This window comes from Peromyscus californicus, unplaced genomic scaffold (assembly GCF_007827085.1).
Source record: "Peromyscus californicus insignis strain IS unplaced genomic scaffold, ASM782708v3 Scaffold_8__1_contigs__length_139910024, whole genome shotgun sequence".
In the NCBI taxonomy this organism is placed as follows: Eukaryota; Metazoa; Chordata; class Mammalia; order Rodentia; family Cricetidae; genus Peromyscus; species Peromyscus californicus.
In genome coordinates, this window is record NW_026294606.1 from 74,549,829 (window position 1) to 74,570,966 (window position 21,138).

The 21,138-nt window shown below is 39.2% G+C and overlaps 1 protein-coding gene across 1 annotated transcript in view; it reads left to right on the top strand.

Moving 5' to 3' along the window:
• Gpr158 (G protein-coupled receptor 158) overlaps nt 1-21,138 on the top strand; it is a 366,630-nt gene that overhangs the window by 305,115 nt on the left and 40,377 nt on the right. Inside the window, exon 6 of the mRNA XM_052728877.1 lies at nt 4,547-4,656. Coding sequence (XP_052584837.1) covers nt 4,547-4,656 — 110 coding nt within the window. The remainder of the gene's footprint in view (nt 1-4,546; nt 4,657-21,138) is intronic.

The following is a 21,138-nucleotide window of genomic DNA, read 5'->3' on the forward strand; positions in this document are numbered from 1 at the left end:
AGTAGAGACCTTGAGGCATCACACAGGATGTCCTCTTCCTCACAGAGGAAGGACTCTTCTGGCCAAAGCCAAAAGGGATGGACAGAAATAATCTTGGTACAGGTGAAGCACGGGACTGCGCGAGGAACATCCATCCAAAGAGGCCACGTGTGCAAGGGTCTGCAGGCTCGGGTGGGAGCAAGATAATGGCACAGCAGAGATGAGTGGGATTCTGAGGTGCTGAGCCTTGCCAACCCTTTGAAAGAATTTTCATTTTCTCCTAAGAGTCTGAGAGCCACTGAAGTCCTAAGCAGGATGGCGATGTGAGCAGAAACTTTCCTACAGTTGTTTGGGGCCTGCGCTGAAAGCCATGGAATTAAACAAGGAAAAAGAGGAAATCTGTCTGCAGGATGAAGCACTCCAGCTTGTTCTCCCTTCCAATCAATCTTCCTGCCTTCGGTTTCATCCTGTTCTGTAGTCCAGGCAATCCCCATGACAGCCTGTTGCTAGATGAGTTCCTTAACAAATATTCAGATCTCCGCAGGAAGAATCTTAATGGAGTGCTCGTGGAGTAATTCCAGATTCCTCACCCTGTTATTCAAACCTTCCAGTGCTCTGGGCCCACCCTACTCCTGCCTCAGAGCTGGGTCATATGTGCTTCTCTTTAGTTATCCTTCCTCACGGTAGCCGTACACACTAGACATTTCCACACCACCTTCCGTCTTGCCTCCCTCCAGCTGTGACTTCACCTGCACACTTACACCTACCCCTCCTGAGGTCCTTGCTCAGATGCCCACACTCCCAGCAGAAATAAATTAAATTTTGCTGAAATTATTTGCCTTTCCTCCAAATCCTCCTTATGCTTTAGGTCATAGGTTAACGACATCAGTCCCTTCCTGCTAAGAGAGCGTGTAGAGAGGCTAGTGGGCATAGTTCTCGTAAGTATGAACTTGAACAGAATGCCTGCATTCAGACCTTGTCACCAACACCTTCAACTACCAGACCCTGGGCACATTACTTCAGTTCTGGGTGCCTCTCTTCTCTTCTATAAAAGTCCATAGGTAAAAAGTGTTGTGGGGACTAAATGGGCCTACATACATAAAACATGCTCAATGTAGTGTCTAGACTATAATAACTCCTATGTAATATTTCATATGAACATGTCATTACTTTCGTCATATTTTTAACATCTGTTCTGTGCATTTGTAACTTCTTTGAAGATCAAGTACACAGCTAATTTGTGTTTCGGGCTTCTAAATTCATTTCTGAATAAATAAATATTGAACTTGTCAATTAAAATAGCAATGATTGGTGAGTCCTAGGGGTTTTCAAATAGTTTATTTTCAAAATAACATTTTAAAAAACATCTAAATGATTGTTAAGAAAATGCTGTGATTTTTTTTCTATTTATAAAGTACATGAACATATAGAGACCCATGCCCTTCTATAATTCTACTTTTGGTTTAGAGATTAAAATATATAAGACATGAAAAAACTATATAGCCAAAAGAATAGATAGAAACTCAAAAGAAAGAATGGCTGGAAGGGTAGAAAATCATCCATGAAAACAATGGGGTGTAATTATAGTGCAATGAAAAACTGCAACTTTTTTTTCTTTATTAAACCAATCTTCACACAGCATAAATAAATGTTCCACAACAGATCTAGGGGAGGAGAGAGGGGAGGGAGAGGACTTCAAGGAGTAGAGGCTGAGGCCAGGTTGTACTGTATGAGATAAGAGAAAATAAAAAGACAGACATTCAGGCCAGCCAGGAGCTTACTATGTAGCCTAGGCTGAACTCAAATTCATGGGAGGGAGGAGGGAGGACAGGGAAATCCGTGGCTGATATGTAAAATTAAGTTAAATTATAAAATAAAAAACTAAGCCGGGCGGTGGTGGCGCACGCCTTTAATCCCAGCACTCGGGAGGCAGAGCCAGGCGGATCTCTGTGAGTTCGAGGCCAGCCTGGTCTACAAAGCGAGTTCCAGGAAAGGCGCAAAGCTACACAGAGAAACCCTGTCTCGAAAAACCAAAAAAAAAAAAAAAAAAAATAAAATAAAATAAAATAAAAAACTATATAAAAAAGGATGGAAGCCAATCCAGGGCTCACACCTGTAACTCCAGCACCTAGGAGGCTGGAGGCAGGAGAATAACTGTAACTTCTACAACAAAGAATAAAGTAACTTTCCTGTAGCATGATTCTTAAAGAGTCTTATTAATAAAATCAAACCCGGGGTCAGTTATTGGGGTGAAATGCTGGATGGTCAGAGAGACAGGGAAAGCCACAGCTCCCTCACCTCGCCGGATCCTCAGCTGGTCTTGTTTCCTCAGACTGGAGGCCTCTGAGTCCTCATCCAGAATGGGTCTCAGCTGAACTTCTGCTAGAAGCCTGAAAGCTTAACCAGCCAAATGCTTAACCAGCCAAATGCTGCTAGTTTCTGGTCCTCACACCTTATATACCTTTCTGCTTTCTACCACCACTCCCTGGGATTAAAGGCTTGTTTTCTGGGATTAAAGGTGTGATAAGTCACCTGCCTGTCTGTATCCTTGAACACATGGATTTCTGCCTCTGGAATGCTAGGATTAAAGGCATGTGCCACCACTGCCTATCCTTTATGTTTAATATTGTGGCTGCTCTGTCTCTGACCCCAGATAAGTTTATTAGCACGCACAATATTTGGGGGAACACAATACCACACTTTCCTACAAAAATTAGCCAATATTTACTGGGTAGTCTTTGCACTGGGTGCTATTTAACTACTTACCTCTCTGCCTACTCCCCGCAGAACTTACTGTACAATGGGAAGCTATCTGTAACTCAGAACTGAGTGCCCCCAGCAATCCACACTGACAGAATAATATAATCTCAAAATCCATTTCTAATGCTAATAGTTGAGATCTACATGTTATCATTTTTTTCTGCTCTGGTGTCTCTGGTGTCTAACCTTCCATTTCATTTTGCTGTGAGAAGAAACAAGGTGGTCCCCAAATCCCTTAGTCATGTATCAAGATCGCCCCAAGTTCTCTCTTCTGCATTTAGCATCAAATCCTTACTGAACAATGACACTTGCTTTGTAGAACTGTTAATTATCACTGCTTTCATATGCAAAGAAAATATTTCTAAAATTAATGAGATAGAATTTATTGTACAAATTTACAAAATTTTAAGTGGTTTTGTGTTTATATATTTTTTTCTGAACTCAAATCTTGTTCTTATAAATCTTAAAGGTAAGGCTTTATGTATATTCTCTCTCTCTCTCTCTCTCTCTCTCTCTCTCTCTCTCTCACACACACACACACACACACACACACACACACACACACACACACATACACACACATACACATACATACAGTAAGTTGGAAAATTAATAATACATTCTGTGTAAGTGAAAGAATAAAGTCAAAAGTTATTACTTGACTTCCAGAAGACACAACGTGGTGATGTCTTGGGTATGTGCCTACTTTCATCTTTGAAAAGTGTCTCCTTGAGATTTTTGTCTTATTCTTTTCCAATTCCCTAAAATATTCATTCTGTTTCTCAAATAGTTGAGAAATGGGATAGAGTTATAATTAATGTCATTTTAGAGACACAGAGGAGAGGGACTGTGTTTGTGCAGTGGTTGAGAGCAATGTTAGCTGCCTACATTAGACACACTTGTAGTTTAAAAAGCCAAAGGTGACACTCAGCCACCACCAGAATTTGTTATGATGGCCTTGACTTCAGCAGAATACGTTCATACCTGTTGATCCAACAGGTAATTGTGAGCCTCTCCTTGCAACATTGTTCATCCTTTAGCACTATCCAAGGCTCCCTGGCAGAGTCAGACCAGTTTTCCTATGAGTACTTGTGGAAATTTACACAGCAGTGTATGAAAGGCAGTGGAGCGTCTTGTACATGTCTTTTGTCTGTCCCATAGAACTGGTCACTTTTCTGTAGCCCCACTGAAGCTGCTCACGCACCTATTGTAGCTCCTGTATTATGTTAGTACAATCTTTGGCATACATGTCTCTCTCCTGCTTCTTTTTTGGCCTCAACAGCCTGTAGGAGAACATCTGGAATATTTCATTTCTGTGTCTTGAAACTCTGAAGTGAGATGCAAGGACTTAGTGAAGTCATTGGCTCACATTAAGTAGGAAAACCAGAGTGGCGGGTGGATTGTTGAGAGGTACAGTGTGGAAAACCTTGTCAGGGCTGCCTCACACAGGGAAAGGGCCTTTCTGGAAGCATGGGAGAGTGAGGAAGGCTGTAGTAGAGAAAGGCAGAGGAAAGCAGTCTGCAAGGCTACATTAAAAGGAAAGAGATATATGTTTGCATGCTACAGACTTGGATGCAGGTGATCAGAACTCCTTGAAATTAGATTTCAAGAATTTAGGCTTCACTGAAACCAACAGAGAGATGCCGTAGTTCTTCATTCTCAGTAATGTATTAAAAGAGCATTTAAAAGAACTATTTCAGTGAATGTATGCTTATGTCAAAATTAATTCATCTTAAGCACCCAGTTGAAAGGTGCTAACTATTGTGGTGCAGCAATTGATGCTGACGGTTTCTGTCTCATCCCACAGGTTGTAATACTGTACTTTGAGCCAAGTACATTCCGTTGTATTCTCCTAAGATGGGTCCGTCTTCTCGGGTTTGCCACTGTCTATGGAACTGTGACTCTCAAGCTTCACAGGTATGTTATGCTTCATCAGTCTTTATTCCCACAGAGGGACCAACTTGTTTGGCTTAGCAACTAATTATAAACTGAGCTGGCCATTATTCATGAGTGTAAATAGCAAGATGATTTACACACACATATTTCCCACATCCTGGTTAGTTCTTTTCTCCACTTGACAACAGCTAGTGTGATCTGGGAAGGGGAACCTCCACTGAAGAATTGCCTCCATTTAGATTAGCCCATAAGCAAGTCTGTAGGGGCATTTTCTTGATTGCGTGGGAGGGCCAGGACCATTGTGGGTGGTGGGTGCCACTCCTGAGCAGGTGGTGCTGAATTCTAGAAGAAAGAAGACCGAGGAAGCCACGAGGAGCGTGCCAGTAAGCAGCATTCCTCCATGGCCTCTGCATCAGTTCCTTTCTCCGGGTTCTTGACCTACTTGAGTCCCTGCCCTGCCTTCCCTCTGTGATGGACCTGTTTGCTGGAAGTGTCCGATGAGATAAACCCTTTCCCTCACAAGATGTTTTGGGTTTGTCATAGGTTTATCACAGCAATGGGAACCCAACTTAGACACCCTCTAGAGGTATTTGTTACATTCTTCGGGAATCTTTAAAGGATTGAACTCTTCATACAAGGTGCTTTAAGAAACTGTGTTTCTATTATAAGATGGAGTTGCTCTGAACAAAATAAAAACCATGACACTGTTGGGATGTTAACAGTGTTTACTATCTAAAACAGGATAGAGAGACAATCCAGCTGAAGTAATGGTTAGTGTCATTCCTATATGAAGTCAGCAATACACTCATTGTCCAAAAATGTTGTCTTCCTCCACACTTTCCATGCCCCAGGATAACCCTGCTGACATTCCAAGATAAAGTTATTTTTTTAATGGTTTTGCATAACAATTTGGAGACTCTTCCCTGGGGAAGACTAATTCTCCTGATCTAATAATTTCTTAGTTACCTGTAGTTATTTGTCTAGGGTTGGGATTTTTCCTTCCATGTTAGTATGCCTATTGATATCATCCTTGTTCAAATCAAAATTACACACATATAAGTAATATTATACAGACTAAATGGGTTGTATTTATATATTTTGGGGTATATTTTATATATATATATGTAATATATATACTTATTTATATTATATATATAACAACAATTAAAGAAAAAGAGACCATGAATTTGAGAGAGAGCAAGGGGGTTTTAGAGGGGTTTGAGGGAGGAAAATGATACATTTTTATTATTTAGAAGAATAAAAAAAGTATTTAAAAGTTATTTACCCATTCCTTCAGGGTTTATCAACCTTGAAAAATGGAGGATGCTGTAAGTTTCCTTACATTTAGTTCAAGGCCACCTAAATATGAAAATAGGACAATAAAATAAACTTCCTGCCCATGGTGCTAGGGGTGGCTGGAAATCCTAGGCCGTCCCTTCCCTCTTATCTGCAAGTTTAAAGAAAGCCTAGGTGAAGTTGTGCCAATGAGAAAAGGAGGGGACATGTCTGCAGGAAGATGCTGCAGCCCCTGGTGCTGAAGAGCATGAAGCAGTTCTGATGACCTCGGAACATCCTGCTCTGTACCCATCTGGCTATAAGTATTTCTTAGTCAAGGTGTTCTGCCATGGCTCATGCAAGGCTTACTTTTAATGCAATGATATGTGTTATGTTTCTTTAACTTCTTTCATTACAATCTTTTTGAAAATATGATAATGACTTTATCTCCCACACAAGACCACCCCTCCCTCCTACCTTCCTCTCTTCCTGTTTCCTCCATCTTTCTCTTCCTTCCTTCCTTTCTGGTACATAATTACTGAGAGTGATCCAGATAATCCATGACTCCCAGGATTCGTTTTGTATATATTCGGTGAAGTTAGAAACATTATGTTACTGGGTTTCAGGAAAGCAAATAGAAATGTGAATTTAGCTTCAAATGCTAAGAAATCACAGGCCTTTTTATCTGACAAAAGAAAAGAAAGACAGTTGGCATGCTCTTCCTGGCTCTCCCTTTACCTTGTCCGCACACTGTGATCTACTGTAATGCCCTCCGGGTTTCCATTTCATATAGAATTGCTATTTGTCAACTGGTGCTCACCAAAAGACACAAGACATCGGTGGCGATCTACAGTAAGTAGTAAACATTCTAGAGTTCTGAAAGAAGTGCTGTGACTTGATCAAGACCTCACTTGCTACCAGACTCCTACTTAGTGTCTGCGATAATCTTTTCACTGCTTTATCATTTTTTAAATTTAGTGGTAGTATTCATTGTAATTTATCTTCTTCTTGAAGTGAGTGAAAGTCTAGCCATTGAATCCCAGGCGGTCCTGGGACCTACATGTTAGAAGTGCTTAACTCATTAGTAGATGAAAGAAAAAAATGAATGGATGAATGAATGAATGAATGAATGAATGAATGAATGAAAAAGTCAGTTACAGATCTCTAAACTGTTTCCCATGGTTCATTCATATTCCCTGACTCACCATACAATACCTCAGGGTGACCCAAGTACTTGGAATACATAACACTGTGGCCTGCAGAAAGATATTTGATGCAGTTTGAGGACGTCGTTAAATAGCACCAAATCACAAAGTGAGAAGATTATTTCCATTCAGGTTCCCTTTCAGTCCTCCTGACTATTTCCAGGAGAAGGGTTAGCTTGGAGCATCTCGGTTTTTCTTAGCACCTGTCACACTGATGTTCGTCTTTGTCTGGAAGAGCGCAGACCAACCTTCCGGCTTGGAGCTGTTCATTGAAGTGCCATGTCCTTAAGAGTCATCATTCTGTTCTGCTGTATTTACTTCAGTAGCTGCTGATAATTTATGGAAACTATTAGCTAGGTTTTTCCTTTATAGTAACACTATGAAATTTCCTTTAAAATACTTTAAAAGCAACAAATGGGAACTGATTTAAAGAGGATATTAACTGATTCTGATACAGCAACAACCTTGAGGGCATATGAAATAATTGGAACTTTGGAAACTGGTTTCTTTAATTTGCTTATTTTAAAGACTGGAATGGAAGCTATTTCCTCGGTGAGTCTCTACAAATCACTGCAATGAAGGAGAATTAGTTTGCTGAAGGCTTAAAACTGGTAGAAACTTTTTCTAAGTTAATGAGTAAAATTACTCTAATCCTGTATGAATTTCATGGCCTTACTCTTGTATTCATTTTTTTTTTCTTTATTGCCTTAATGTAACCGACTATAGTATTGTTCATCCATAAACTGAGCTATTAGCATTCCTAGAAAAACATGAGCACTCTAAGAGTATGACTGGCTATTCCAGGTCTGTGCTCCTGCTCGAGTGCTGGGACAAAACACCATGACCCAAAATTACTTGGTGGAGATGGTAGTCATTTACTTACCCTTCCTCCTCATCACTGTTTATTCATAAAGAAGACGAGGCAAGGCAGGAATTCAAGCAGGAGCAGAGGCAGAAACCACAAAGGAATGTTGTTAACTGACTTGCTTCTCCAGACCACACCCAGCTATTTATTTTATGCAACCTAGGCCCACCTGCCCATGCTTGGTGCTGTCCACAGTGGGCTGGGTCCTCTCACATCAATCATGAATCAAGACAATGTCCCTAAAGACATACCCATAGGGCAATCTGATGGATTCGATTCCTCAGCTGAGGTTCCTTCTTCTCCAATGTCTCTTGTTTGTGTCAACATGACAAAACTTAACCAGCACAGCTCCCATCTTCAATGATGTGCTGTATCTGTTGGGTGGTGGGTGGTGGGTGCACTGCATTTGATACACTGCATTTGCTGGTGGTGGACTCACTGTATTTGATATATCGCATTGGTTGGATGGTTGTGTTGGGTGTAATGTATTTGATGTACTGCATTTGTTGAAGTGGGTAGTTTTAGTGAATGGAGCTTCAGTAGACACTTTCTGACTGGATTTGAGTCAAGAAAGGACCTCTTTTATGATACAATGGAGAAGAGTGGCATAAATCTTGATAATTCTAAATTTGAATTTTAGCTCTTCCATTATCTACTTACACAATCAAAACCTGTAGTTGGAATTTTCTTTGGGCCGCTAACCAGCTTCCCAAATAAAGACATGGATACTTATTAATTATGAATGCTCGGTCTTAGCTTAGGCTTGTCCCACTAACTCTTTTAATTTAATTTAACCTGTTTCTATTCATCTATGTTTTGCTTCGGGGCTTTTTTTTTTTTTAATCTTTCTTTCATTGTCTATGTCCTACTTTCCTTCTTCTGTGTCTGGCTGGCTGGACCCTGGTGTCCTCCTGTCATCTCCTTTTCTTTTTCCCTCCTCAGCCTAAATTCCTCCTCCTACTTACTCTCCCTGCTTGCAAGTCCCACCTGTACCTCCTCCCTCACTATTGGCCATTCTGCTTTTTATTAGACCAATTAAGTGCCTTAGGCAGGTAAGGTAAAACAGCAACACATCTTTACATAATTAAATAAATATTCCACAAAAAACAAAATAATTTTAACATCTAAAAATTAGTTTTATCATCTATAAATTGTCACCTCACCTGTGAGATTATAAGGATGGCATAGAATTTGAATATGTCAGGTTGAAGTTTTTAGTTGTAAGCCACAGAAACTGAGTGTGGGAAAATTAAACTAAAGGGTAGATCATTGGAACAATATGAGAAAGAACATAGAATTAAAGGGAAAGGCAGAAAGCCAGACCCCAGGAGGACCCTGTCCAGGATTTTAAAGGTCAAAATAGTCTGTGCTGGGGGACAGCATATCCTGAACGTCATAGCCTCATTCTCATGGGAACTTCATTTTCATATCTAGATTCTCTTTTTTTTAACACAAGGAAAATAAAATCATGCTTCTGTAAACAGAACGTTCTAGAAAATTGTGAGTATGGTTATATGAAATGACTTTGTAGACTTTGGAACACAGGGTAAGCAAGAAAGACCCACAGTTGCTTCTCAGCTTTTTCCCTCAAGGGTTCAGCATTTCCTTCTCCATTGCCTGCTCTCTTGCTGACTGATGTCATATCTATAGAGTCTCTAGAGCACCAACTACTTGAAAAAAAGTGATGGGAATGAAACAAAACCTCACTGGCCCTGCTCTAGAAACACTATGTTTAGTCTGGGTTGCCTCTCAGGATCCTTTTGTGTACGTAGGGTAAAGTTAGAAACTACTACATGGAATTGGATTTCAGGAGGATTCATTTAAATCTGAATTTAGCCTCTAACACTGAAAAATCATAAGGCCTATTTATTTTATGAAAGAAAAGGAGCAGACCAATTAGCATGCTCTTCCTGGTATTCCCTTTACCATGGCAGTACACTATGTCCTGGGGACTTGAAAGCTCATGCACATTTACCAGACTTCTCTTTTCTCTAGTGGCCTTTTCCCATGGATAAGCATCACACAGCCAAAGACACCATAACAATCCAGAATAGAATTGTAAGATCCATGATATTATTAACCCTGCAGCACAGGACTGTGTAGCAGTTGGGTAGAGCTACAACGCTCTCTCTTGAGAGGAGGATTGTGTCACATAGATGGGAATTACCCACTTCTACAGTAATAGAAAGTAGACAGCCATCTATCTACTCACAGGTCATTTATCCATCTATTTATTTGTGGAGCTGGGAACTGAACATGAGGCCTCACACATCCTACTCACAGACTCTACCACTCCGGCTATACTCCCAACCCCAGACCAGATTTTAACTATCTTTATCATTTGCTTAAGTTCTCTGTTGACCATTCTTGGTAGGCCATCCATGCAGTGCAATTTATTTGAACCTGAAGGTCATTATTCTTCAGATAATCAGGAAGAGAGTAAGGAGCAGGGGCAGTTTTAGCTAGCTCAGAAGAACTGAAGTAGCTGAAAAACAGTCTTCATTTATTTAAAAAAAAAAAAAAAAGGTTCTTTCAATCAACTACAGACATACTTGTCTCAGTCCATGAATGATGTGGGCTGGATCAAAAGCACAGCTAGAAGTTCCATGGGTTTGGTTTGTTGTTGCTTATGAAATGTGGATAATCTGAGCACTCAGGAGGCTAAGGTAGGAGAATTATGAGTTTGAGGTCAGTCTGCAGAGTAGGACTGAGGCTTTCCTGGATAACAGGAGAAGAATCTTAAGACACTTAAGGAAACAAACAGAAAATCAGGAAGGCACTTTCTCTAGGCTTAGAAAGGCCAGGTATGTCTTCAGGAAGCAAAACAAGGGATGCTCTTACTTCACAGGAATACAGATTTTAAAACAATGCTAAAAGAAAATTTCATCCCCTATAATAAATGTTTCTGAAAATACATTAGCTTTTTGCTAGCAGAAAATACCAAAAGGGCCTTTTCATGCTGTTTAAAATAAAAATTTGAGCAAGCCGTGGAAAGCCCTCCCCTGACTGTGGCCTGGGATTTGTCCCTTCATGCATTATTCAGCACCCTGCTCTCTGTAAAACCCAGAGCAGCGTTCTGCACTCTGCTCATTAGCACCAAGTATTTACAGTTGTGGGAAGGTTTATTTTTTTATATGTTTTAGTTTGTCTCCTAGTGAAATTTAAGAAGTGAGTGGGTGGTATTTATTCCTATTTCTTTATGTATTCTTTGAATAATAAATTACAGTTATGTATCTTAAATTATTAAAGGAATAGAAAAGCAAGTTTGTGGATGTCTGCAGCGGCAGCACTTGAATGTGATGAAGTTTGACTCGGCGTAACTTGTAACAATCATTGTTGGCAGAGAGCTTTAAACAAGGCTTTCCACATATATCTGAAGAACGGTTATTTCACCTTATTATAAATGTACACCCATCTTTCTTAAAAAGCCACTGAACAGGGTGCTGTTGTTCACTCCTCATTCATACAAAGAAATACCAACCTTCATTCCTGGGTGGCTGTGCAAGTATCTGAGACTCTCCACAGGTTTCTCTGCAAGTCTTCCTGTGTTTACTCTTTATATTTAAGGTCTGTATAGTTAGTTACTATAACAAAGCATTGAAGTTAGGCTAACTTTATAAAGAAAGAGAGTTTGTCTCACAGTTTTGAAGCCTGAACATTCAAATAGCATAATGGTATCTCTGGCTGTTAATAACATCATGTTTCATTTAGAAACAAAAGACCAGGGGGGCTTCTAGAGGCCAGGCATATCTGTTTTCAAGAAGGAACTTAGGAACTGCCCATAGTGGTCCAGATCATTGACCCCAGTAGCCATCAGGCTTGGGTAGGAAGTTGGTGAGTCCAAGCAAGACCTTGTTGAAGAGGAGGAAGAGGAAGCAGCTAACTCAGGCATCCCAAGATAATTGAATTAATCCATCAATCCAGAAGCAGTGACCCCAATAAACTGAAGGCTCACACACTAAACCCCCCAACTTTAAAGTTCTGCCCTTAAGACATGGCCTGTGGAGGGACCAATCTTCCAGCACATAAACCTTTGGGAAATATCCTCTGTCATATCCAAACTACATCAAGGGGCCAAGTTATGACCAAGAGATTTTTCACATGAGGCATTTCTAAACAGATCTAGCTGAGTGCCCACCTCAGTCAAAATCGTATACCATTGATAGCATCCTTTGAACATAGAGTTGTGGTCACTGCATCTTGACTAGGGAAAGTGAGAACTTACTTTGGGGATCCTAGGAATGATATTATTCCCAGCATGTTTCTGCAGAGCCCCCATGACTTCTCATCTTTACGGGTCAGTACTCTTGATACAGAACACCCTCAAGTGGAGTAGTGTTCAGGGTGGTGTTTCTTGAAAATCACATTGATCACCAGAGAAAAAGATTTGCTCTCTGTTTCTAAGGAAGGTCTCTTTTTCCCTGTCAGTGGTGCATGTGGACAGGAAGCAGAACAACCTCCAAAGTCTTGTTAGTGGTGAACAAAAAGTTACCCAAGCCTTTTATCACCCTTTGCTTTCCATACACTGGGAGAGTAACTAGATGCCTTCTAGCAAAGTGGCAGTATAGAACTCTAAATCTGGCTTCTTAGAAAACTGGAAAAGTAGATTTTAAAGGACTTAAGTCTCTCTTTTCCTGTTTCATAGCTCATTACCTGATAGCCTAGGTTCTCTCTAGACCAGTGATTCTCAACCTTTCTGATGCTGTGACCCTTTAATACAGTTTCTCATGTTGTGATGAGCCCCAACCATCAAATCATTTTTGTTGCTGCTTCATAGCTGTAATTTGGTGCTGTCTTTAATCGTAATGTAAATATCTGTGTTTTCTGATGGTCTTAGGCAATCCCCATGAAAGAGTCATTAGACCCTATAAGGGTTGCGACTCACAGGTTGAGAAACACTGCTCTAGACCAAGTCACTAGAGGTACTTAACATTTTAAATGGCATTTAATGAATCAGGGGGGCTTCAAAGTCAGTTGGCTCTTAACAAATAGAAATTTGCTTCATAAGTTCACTCATTGAAAGCATCGGTTGTGGAGCACACCAGAGACCCATGCTAGGTTACGGGCCACTCATTTTCAGGCCAGTCCTCAGAAACTCTGTGTGACTGTACCCCAGAGCTCTGCATACCTTATATTTTGCAACCCTCTGCCCCAAGACTTCAAATCACCTAACAGAAGGGAGGGAGTCCTTTGTGAACCCAAGAGCTGGACAGGACATTCCTTCCCTCTCCTCCACGCTCTCACTTCCCCTTTCTTGGCATATTTGCAGTATCTGGAACTACCCTAAAACCACATCCCTGTGACCTTACACACAGTGATCTATCTCTGTTATGAATGCCGTCCCTCAAGGAGCCATGAAAACCATTCTCCTAAGCTTCAAAGTGCTACTCCTTAATTGTAAACTGTCTAACAAACTGGAAGATATTCAACTCTGCCCATTCCTGTCACTCTGCCTCCTCTGGATACTGTTTAGACCCTGGCCTGCCAAACACACTGAAGGTCCCCAGCAGAATGGCCAAGGCTGTTGATTGTGTGGATGTATACAGGTCATTTGCAGAAACTATAAAGGGGTGCTATCTTGAAATGCACTGTTTATAAATTAGTATGTTCACTTATGTCTTCTCCTATTAAGTACAAGACTTGGGCAATGCATGCATATTGACAAAAAGATGCCTTTTGTTAACTAATGTATATACTCAGAATCCTGAACATCTATAATTACCTTTGAATAAAAATTGAAATGAAAGTTAAATTTCTCTTGATTATTCCTTTTTCAGATATACATTATGTGTGACTAAGATAGGAATGCAGGTTACCCTGAAAGCCAATGAGGCTTAAAGCCTTGCTTACTTTATCTGGTCCAGTTGTTCCATTTACTTTTTTGTATGACACTTAACTTTGAAATGTACTTTATAAAATTTCCACTCATGGCTTTTCCATTTTGAGTTCAATTTTTAAAATATTTTATATATGCTCTCATTTCTAATGATATCATCAATATTTTATGTCTAAGTCTCAGCAAAGACCCTTGTTTTCAAATACTATTTGCTTAAATAGTTTCATGGCTATGTGCCTTGTTTAAAATATGAATTTTCATTGCTTGCTTTTCAACTCATTGCATGTCTGTATGTAGATGTATGTTCCAATCACTTTTAAAACAACAAATAAAACCCATCTGGTAATTCAGAATTAGTATTCTCATACTATAGCTTTCAAATGTGATTATTATCCTAATGTTCTTTATCCACATTCCTCTGTCCACATATTAGATGTCCTTGAGTAGAAATATCTCTCTTCTTTATGTAAAGTAAATGAGAAAGTGAGTATGAAGCAAGATTAATTTGTTCCATGCAGCAAAAATAGAAGAAGCCAGACTTCTTTAAAAGTCAAGGTAAGGCACTCTGCTCCTGCAAGGCATCTGCTATCACTGCTGTCCACTATGTGCTGCTACCTATGCTCAGGGCCAGAGCCTCAGCATCTTCATTGGTAGACACACCTGTGATCATCCTGCAGCAGCAGGGGCTCACCTGACTTCTGGCTGCTCTCCTGCCTGTCACTCACAACTGGCACATGTCAAACCCAAGTAATAGAATTGTAACCCCAGAAACTTAATACTAAAGTACCACTATTCTGGGTACTCCTGGGAAGGCAAAAACTGAGAGTGACTGGAGAGAAACCCGAAAGTCTCAACAGATCTGTAATAAGGAAAAGCATTTAATTAATGATCAAAAGAGCTTCCTGGGGAAAAGAAATCCAAAGCCTCGATAGCTTTGATGATGAATTACACCACAGATTTCACACCAATTCTTCACAGACCACTCTAAAAATAGAAGAGCAGCAATATTCCCGACTCATGCCAAGAGACCAGTATCGCTTTAATTACAAAATCATAACTGTATCATGAGAATGGAAGGACACCAACCAAAATCACTTATGAAGACATAAAAAGAAAATCTTAACCAAGTATTTTCAACAGAATTTAGCGTCTAAAAAAAAAAGACTAGAGGCCATGACTTGGAATCTAACCCAGCAACTCAAGAGTGAGTCAATATAGAAAGACATCAATCAGAGTTAATAGAGTACATTAATATAATATGGAATAAAACATGTTCATTTCAACAAATGGAGAAAAGACATTTGACAAAATCTGACATCCTATCACATATAAGCTTTCAACAAAGTAGGAACGGAAGAAAACTCACAATAGGATGGTGTCATCTACAAAATGCTACAGCTGACATGATGCTAAATGGTGGAAGGCTGAGAGTTACCTCTTAAGGTTAGGAGCAAGACAAAGATGGAAGCATTAACCACTTGTATTCAATGATCTTTTGAAAGCCCTTACCTGGACACTTAGACCACAGAAAGAAATAATTTCACAGATGGAAGGAAGAAGTAAAACTGTCTCTATTACAGATGTCTCTGTAGGTCAACATCTTAAAGACTGCTGAGAGAGACTCAGAACTAATAAATGAGTCTCCCATATTACAATATCCAAAACTCAATATCCAAAATCAATTCCATTTCTACACATGAGCAAATGAAACCTCAAAGTAAGAAGAAAATTCACATTAAAGTAGTTTAAAGTAAGTTTGCAGAAATATGTCTGAGAAACACTACAGGGCAAGTGGTGGAAACTATAAAGCACCGTTGAAAGAAATTGAGACTCAAATAGATGGAGAGATGTCCATATTAGCTCTTTAGAAGACTTAGCACTGTTGAGGTGGCAATATATCCTTCACTAACCAATCCCTATCAAAGATTCCAGGCCTCTTTTTTTCTCAGAATTTGACAAACTGATCCTACACTCTCTATAGAAATGGAAAAGACCCAGAGTGGACAAAGCAATCCTGCAAAAGAACAAAGTTAGAGAAGTCATAATTCTTGATGTCAATGCTCATTCCAAAGGAGCTGGAGAGATAGCTCAGAGGTTCAGAACACTGGCTACTCTTCCCAGAGGACCTGGACTCAATTCCCAGCACTCATATGGCAGTTCACAATCATATGTAATTCTGGTCTCAGAGATCTTCTGCCTCATGCTGTCTTCCAAGACACATACAGACAAAACACCCAAACACATAATTTTCTTTAATTAACAGAGAAAAAAATTATTTTAAAGAATTTATTTCAAGGCAACAGCAAGCAATGAAATACAGTGTTAGAATAAGAAAATGTATATCAGCTAAATTCATGAATTAATTATTAACTAACATTTGATAAATAAGATAAGATAATGAAATAGAGAAAGACAGTCTATCTAATAATGCTACTGGAAATTGCTATCTACGTGTGGGGCAGAAAGATAACCCCAGTAACAGAATGAGGCTATACTTCTACTTGACACCATGTGCAAGAATTTTTATTTTTATTTTTATTTTTGGTTTTTCGAGACAGGGTTTCTCTGTGTAGCTTTGCGCCTTTCCTGGAACTCACTTGGTAGTCCAGGCTGGCCTCGAACTCACAGAGATCCGCCTGGCTCTGCCTCCCGAGTGCTAGGATTAAAGGCGTGAGCCACCACCGCCCGGCCATGTGCAAGAATTAATCCCAAATGGATCAAATGCCCAAATGTAAGAACTAACCATACACAACTCTTGGAAAGACATACAGGCATAGTTATTCATATCCTTGGGTTGATAGTGAAAGCACAAGCAATAAGAAAAATATTGAACTTCAAATTTGTAGATTTTTGGAAACTAGGTAGATGACTCAGTAGGTAAAGTACTTGCTACACAAACACAGAGACCCTTGTTTGGATCCCTAGCACCCAGGTAAAAAGACAGGCATCTGTAACCCCATTGCGAGGTGGTGGGAACAGGCAGAGTCCCAGAGCTGGTTGTCTGAAATGGCTTGCTGTAGGTTCAATGAAGTGACCCTTTCTCAGCAAATAAGGTTAGCAGTGATTGAAGACATTCCACTGTCAATCTCTGGCCCCAATGAGTATGTATATATGTGTATGCACACATTAACATATCACACACACACACACACACACACACACACACACACACACACACACTTTTTTGTGCATCAGGAGATACTATATAGAAAATAAAAAGTAAACCTAAGAATGTGAGAAAATATTTCAACTAATGTTTCTTATAAACACCTGGAATCCAGAAGATCCAAGGAATTATTATAACTCAACAATTAAAGTACAATCTAATTTTTAAGATGAGAATTAAACATATGATTTTCCAAAGTTAGTATATAACTGACCTTTATTAATGAAAAAATATTCAAAAATTAATAATTAATTAGAGAAAATGCAGTCTAGTGTGCTGACTTTGACTGGAAAGGGTTTTTGCTAGAACATGTAATTGCCAAGAAAGCAGGTATCCACTGAGACAAGACACCTGGGACTACACTAAATGAGTGGTAAAAAGTGAGAACAATCCAGCTACATTTTGTCATATGTATTAAGAAGTTTTTAGAAAAAAACTAAGTTATTTTACTTTCTAAAATCTAAAGTCAACATCACAGGTATGTTCAAAATTTATTGTCAAAATTAAACATATACCCCCAAATCTAAAGTAAAAGTTAAATGTATGTTCAAAGATTTAACCATAAGAATAGTCATTGAAATACCAAAGAAATAGTTGGATTAAGTAGTGTGTGCTATCAGCAAGCATGTCATTTACAAATACAGAAGGTTTTATGGCAGTGCTCAGAGCATTTCCAATGAAGGAAGCAAGAAAGACATTAAATGATCTTATAAAGTATGTATGTGCAGTGGTGATGCATGCCTTTAATCCCAGCACTTGGGAGGCAGAGGCAGGTGGATCTCTGTGAGTTCGAGGCCAGCCTGGTCTACAAAGTGAGTTCCAGGACAGGCTTCACAGCTACAGGGAGAAACCCTGTCTTGAAAAACAAAAAAATCAAAACAAAAGTATGTATGCATAGAAAATACACTAAAATTCACCCAAACTCTGAAAGTGTTATATATGACTAGTGCAAGTGTAGATGGTTTTCATTTCTTTCTTTGTATTTGTTCATGCTTTTCTAGCTTTTCTTTTTGCCGTGTATTATATCTTCATTAGAGGAATCAGCTTGCAAGTCAATAGATGAGTATTTGCTACAATGAATTTGCTACACAGAATTGTAAATCAAGTGTCAACAGAAAGTGTGGACAAGTCAATATCCAAAGAGCAAACACAGCAGCACTTTAGAACTAATTTCTAAAAGCTTCATTAACCACCATGGAAAGATCTTCTGTGTCAGCATCAAAAAACCCTCTGATCAGCTGAAAGCATTATGAAACCCAGAGGTTGTTATGTACTCTAGGTACATAACATACATTGGTCGCCCATTACTTCTGAGGTTGCATGCCCTTCCTACTAGTTCATGGATCCAGTATATTTTACTGTGGATAGTCTAAGGTGAATGCAAAGGTTAATTTCAGTTTAAAAAAATATTGTTTGTTGAAGCACCTTCAATATGGGATTAATTATAGATCGAAGGTGTTAGTACACAAATGCTCTTTGTTAATATGAGCACCTATGTTAAATAGCAGGCTTATTCTTGCAGAGTTGTGTCATCGTTCTGCGGTCCCCTGGCAGACCAATAGCTTTCTTTTTCTGTACAGCTCTGTTACAGAGACCGAAAAAGTAGAGGAAATTAGGTCTGATACTCTAGATCAAAATGGTGTTTAGAAAGAACAGTAAATGTGTGCTGTTATTTTTCTGCCACACTTTAGTCTGAGTAGCCATGATTGAAAATGTTTTGCCTTATGATATTCATCCATGTGAGGAGAGGTGAAAGTTTTCTGCAGACTGTTAAGCTAAGTTACAAGAACAGATCCATTTAAATATTGACAGCTCAAACACCTTCTCTTGTTAAACACCATCCCGAGAAGTATGAGACAAAACACCTGCTCTGGGACCAACAGCAAACCACACTGTAGCTGGTACTCAGGCACGAGCCTCAACAAGCGGCAGAAGACCCCACAGGTCATCAACTGCTCAGGCTCTAATGTAGCTCATCGAATGCCTGCTTGACTGGGCTCTAGCCAATGAAACTTTTTCTCAGCCTCAGTTCTCTTCCTGGGGATGCTGGCCGACCACTTTGCTGCTAAAGGTTCTCTGGAGCATTTTTGTGTTTGTCATCCCAGCTTTTAATTTTTTGACATTGTTCTTGCTCTCATGAACTCTGCATTTGGCTAGTCTAAGGAATTCCCCTCTTAATGCTGTCTACAAAACTATGCAATTAGTGATGTTCCCCCTTTGAGAATGTAATAAAATTGTTCATTTAAATGGCTCAATTAAGCAACCATCTGTAGTGAATGTGTTTTTATAGTTTATGCAAATCATGTTGTATAATAACATGGTATATTAAGTAGTTGAAATGTTAAATTTTAAAAATGACTGTGTAACAAAAAATATTTTCGATTATTTTTGCTGATTAATCAGAGCTAAATAATTGACCTATGATGACAGAACCCATTTTAAGAGATACTTGGCAGAAAATGGTCCAGTTGAAAATTTACTAGAGATATAAGGAAAGGAAGAAATGTCAAAGTCCCACACATGATCTGATTTCCTTCGTCTTCTGGAGGACTGACAATCATAACAGTGTTTTAAGTATGCTTCTGCCAGTAAGCTGGAGGCAGGAGACGGGTAGGAGGGACCAATAATATCTGCATTTCAGTGTGTTCTCTTTAAGCTTTTGTGATAGACCTTAAAACCAAAAAGTTTTGCAGCAGACCTGGTTTATTTATAATATTGTTAAAATGTCTTCATTGAAATAGCTTCAAGGGAGCAGTTTTAAAAACAGGCATGTATGCCAAATTAAAGAAAGGTCTGGTCTTACCTCAGTTATTATTATTATTATTATTATTATTATTATTATATGGAATTAAACAAGGCATATGATCATATTTCCTCCATCATTTCTTATGAATCTATGATTCCACGATGGATTTCTGTGGATGAAGAACGGTTTATACCATCTTGAAGTGGTCACATCACTGAAAAACTAGTGCAGAGCCCAGTTTTGGAGCCTGGGGAATCTCACTGGCAGCCTCAGGATGGGGAGGAAGCATAGGGTGGCAGTTGGTAGATACACCAGGATTCCAATAGGAAGGGCCCCAGTGTTCGGGGACACACACAACAACCTGCTTTTCTGAAAGAATAAGAAGCATTGTGTTTTTCACTAAAGTTACAGTCACATACCATACAGCTTGTAGCTTTTAGTATTCTCTTGTACCCATTTTTATTTATGTAAGGTCAGGGGCAGTGTCTCCACTTTGAATCACAATTCTGAGACTGATTTGCCTCATTTTTTCCTCCTTTTTTGTCTTATTAAAGGTTTGTCTATTTTGTTGATTTTAAAAAAAACTTCAATTTATTGAGGGTTTCTGCTGTTTTATGTTCTCCTTTTATTTATTTCCACTCTAGTTATTCCTTCCCTTCAGCTGCTTTGAATCAGTTTGGTCTTTGCTTCCTTACAGTTGAAGTTTAGATTATTAATTTCTTTGCTCTTTTATTATACAATCATCATTTGCAGCTATAAATCCACAGTCATGGAATTTTCTACAACTCTCAAGCTTTGATGTGTTGAGTTTTTGTCCATTCATCACAAATTTCTTTCTAATGGTCCTTGTTTATTTTTTCCTTCACCCATTGGCTAAGAGGGTTTTTTTTAATTTTCCATATTTTGGTAATTTTACAGATCCCCTTACTTTATTAACTTCTAATTAAATCCACTGTGTCCCGAGATGATAGTTTGTATGATTTCAATGGTGTTAACTTGACTGGGATTTCTTTGGTCTGTCCTGGGTAGTTGTCCACGAACTCTGAGGAGTGTTCTGCTGTTCTGGGTATTCTGTGCATGCTAACAAGGCATGTCTAGACTTTGGAAGGTTTAATTGGGTACTGATTTTGTGTTGGGCTGCATTTGTAAGTGTCCTGGGGCATATGGCAAAGGGTTGGTCACACCTCATTGGTTTATAATGTTCATAGTCTGTTTTCTTGTTAGTGTCTGTATATTATTTTTACTCTTCAATTATGTTAGAATTTGCTTCATATAGTATGAGGCTCTGCTATTTGATGGATATGCATTTACCTATTGATCAAGTGTGTGTGTGTGTGTGTGTGTGTGTGTGTGTGTGTGTGTGTGTGTATGAGAGAGAGAAAGAGAGAGAGAGAGAGAGAGAGAGAGAGA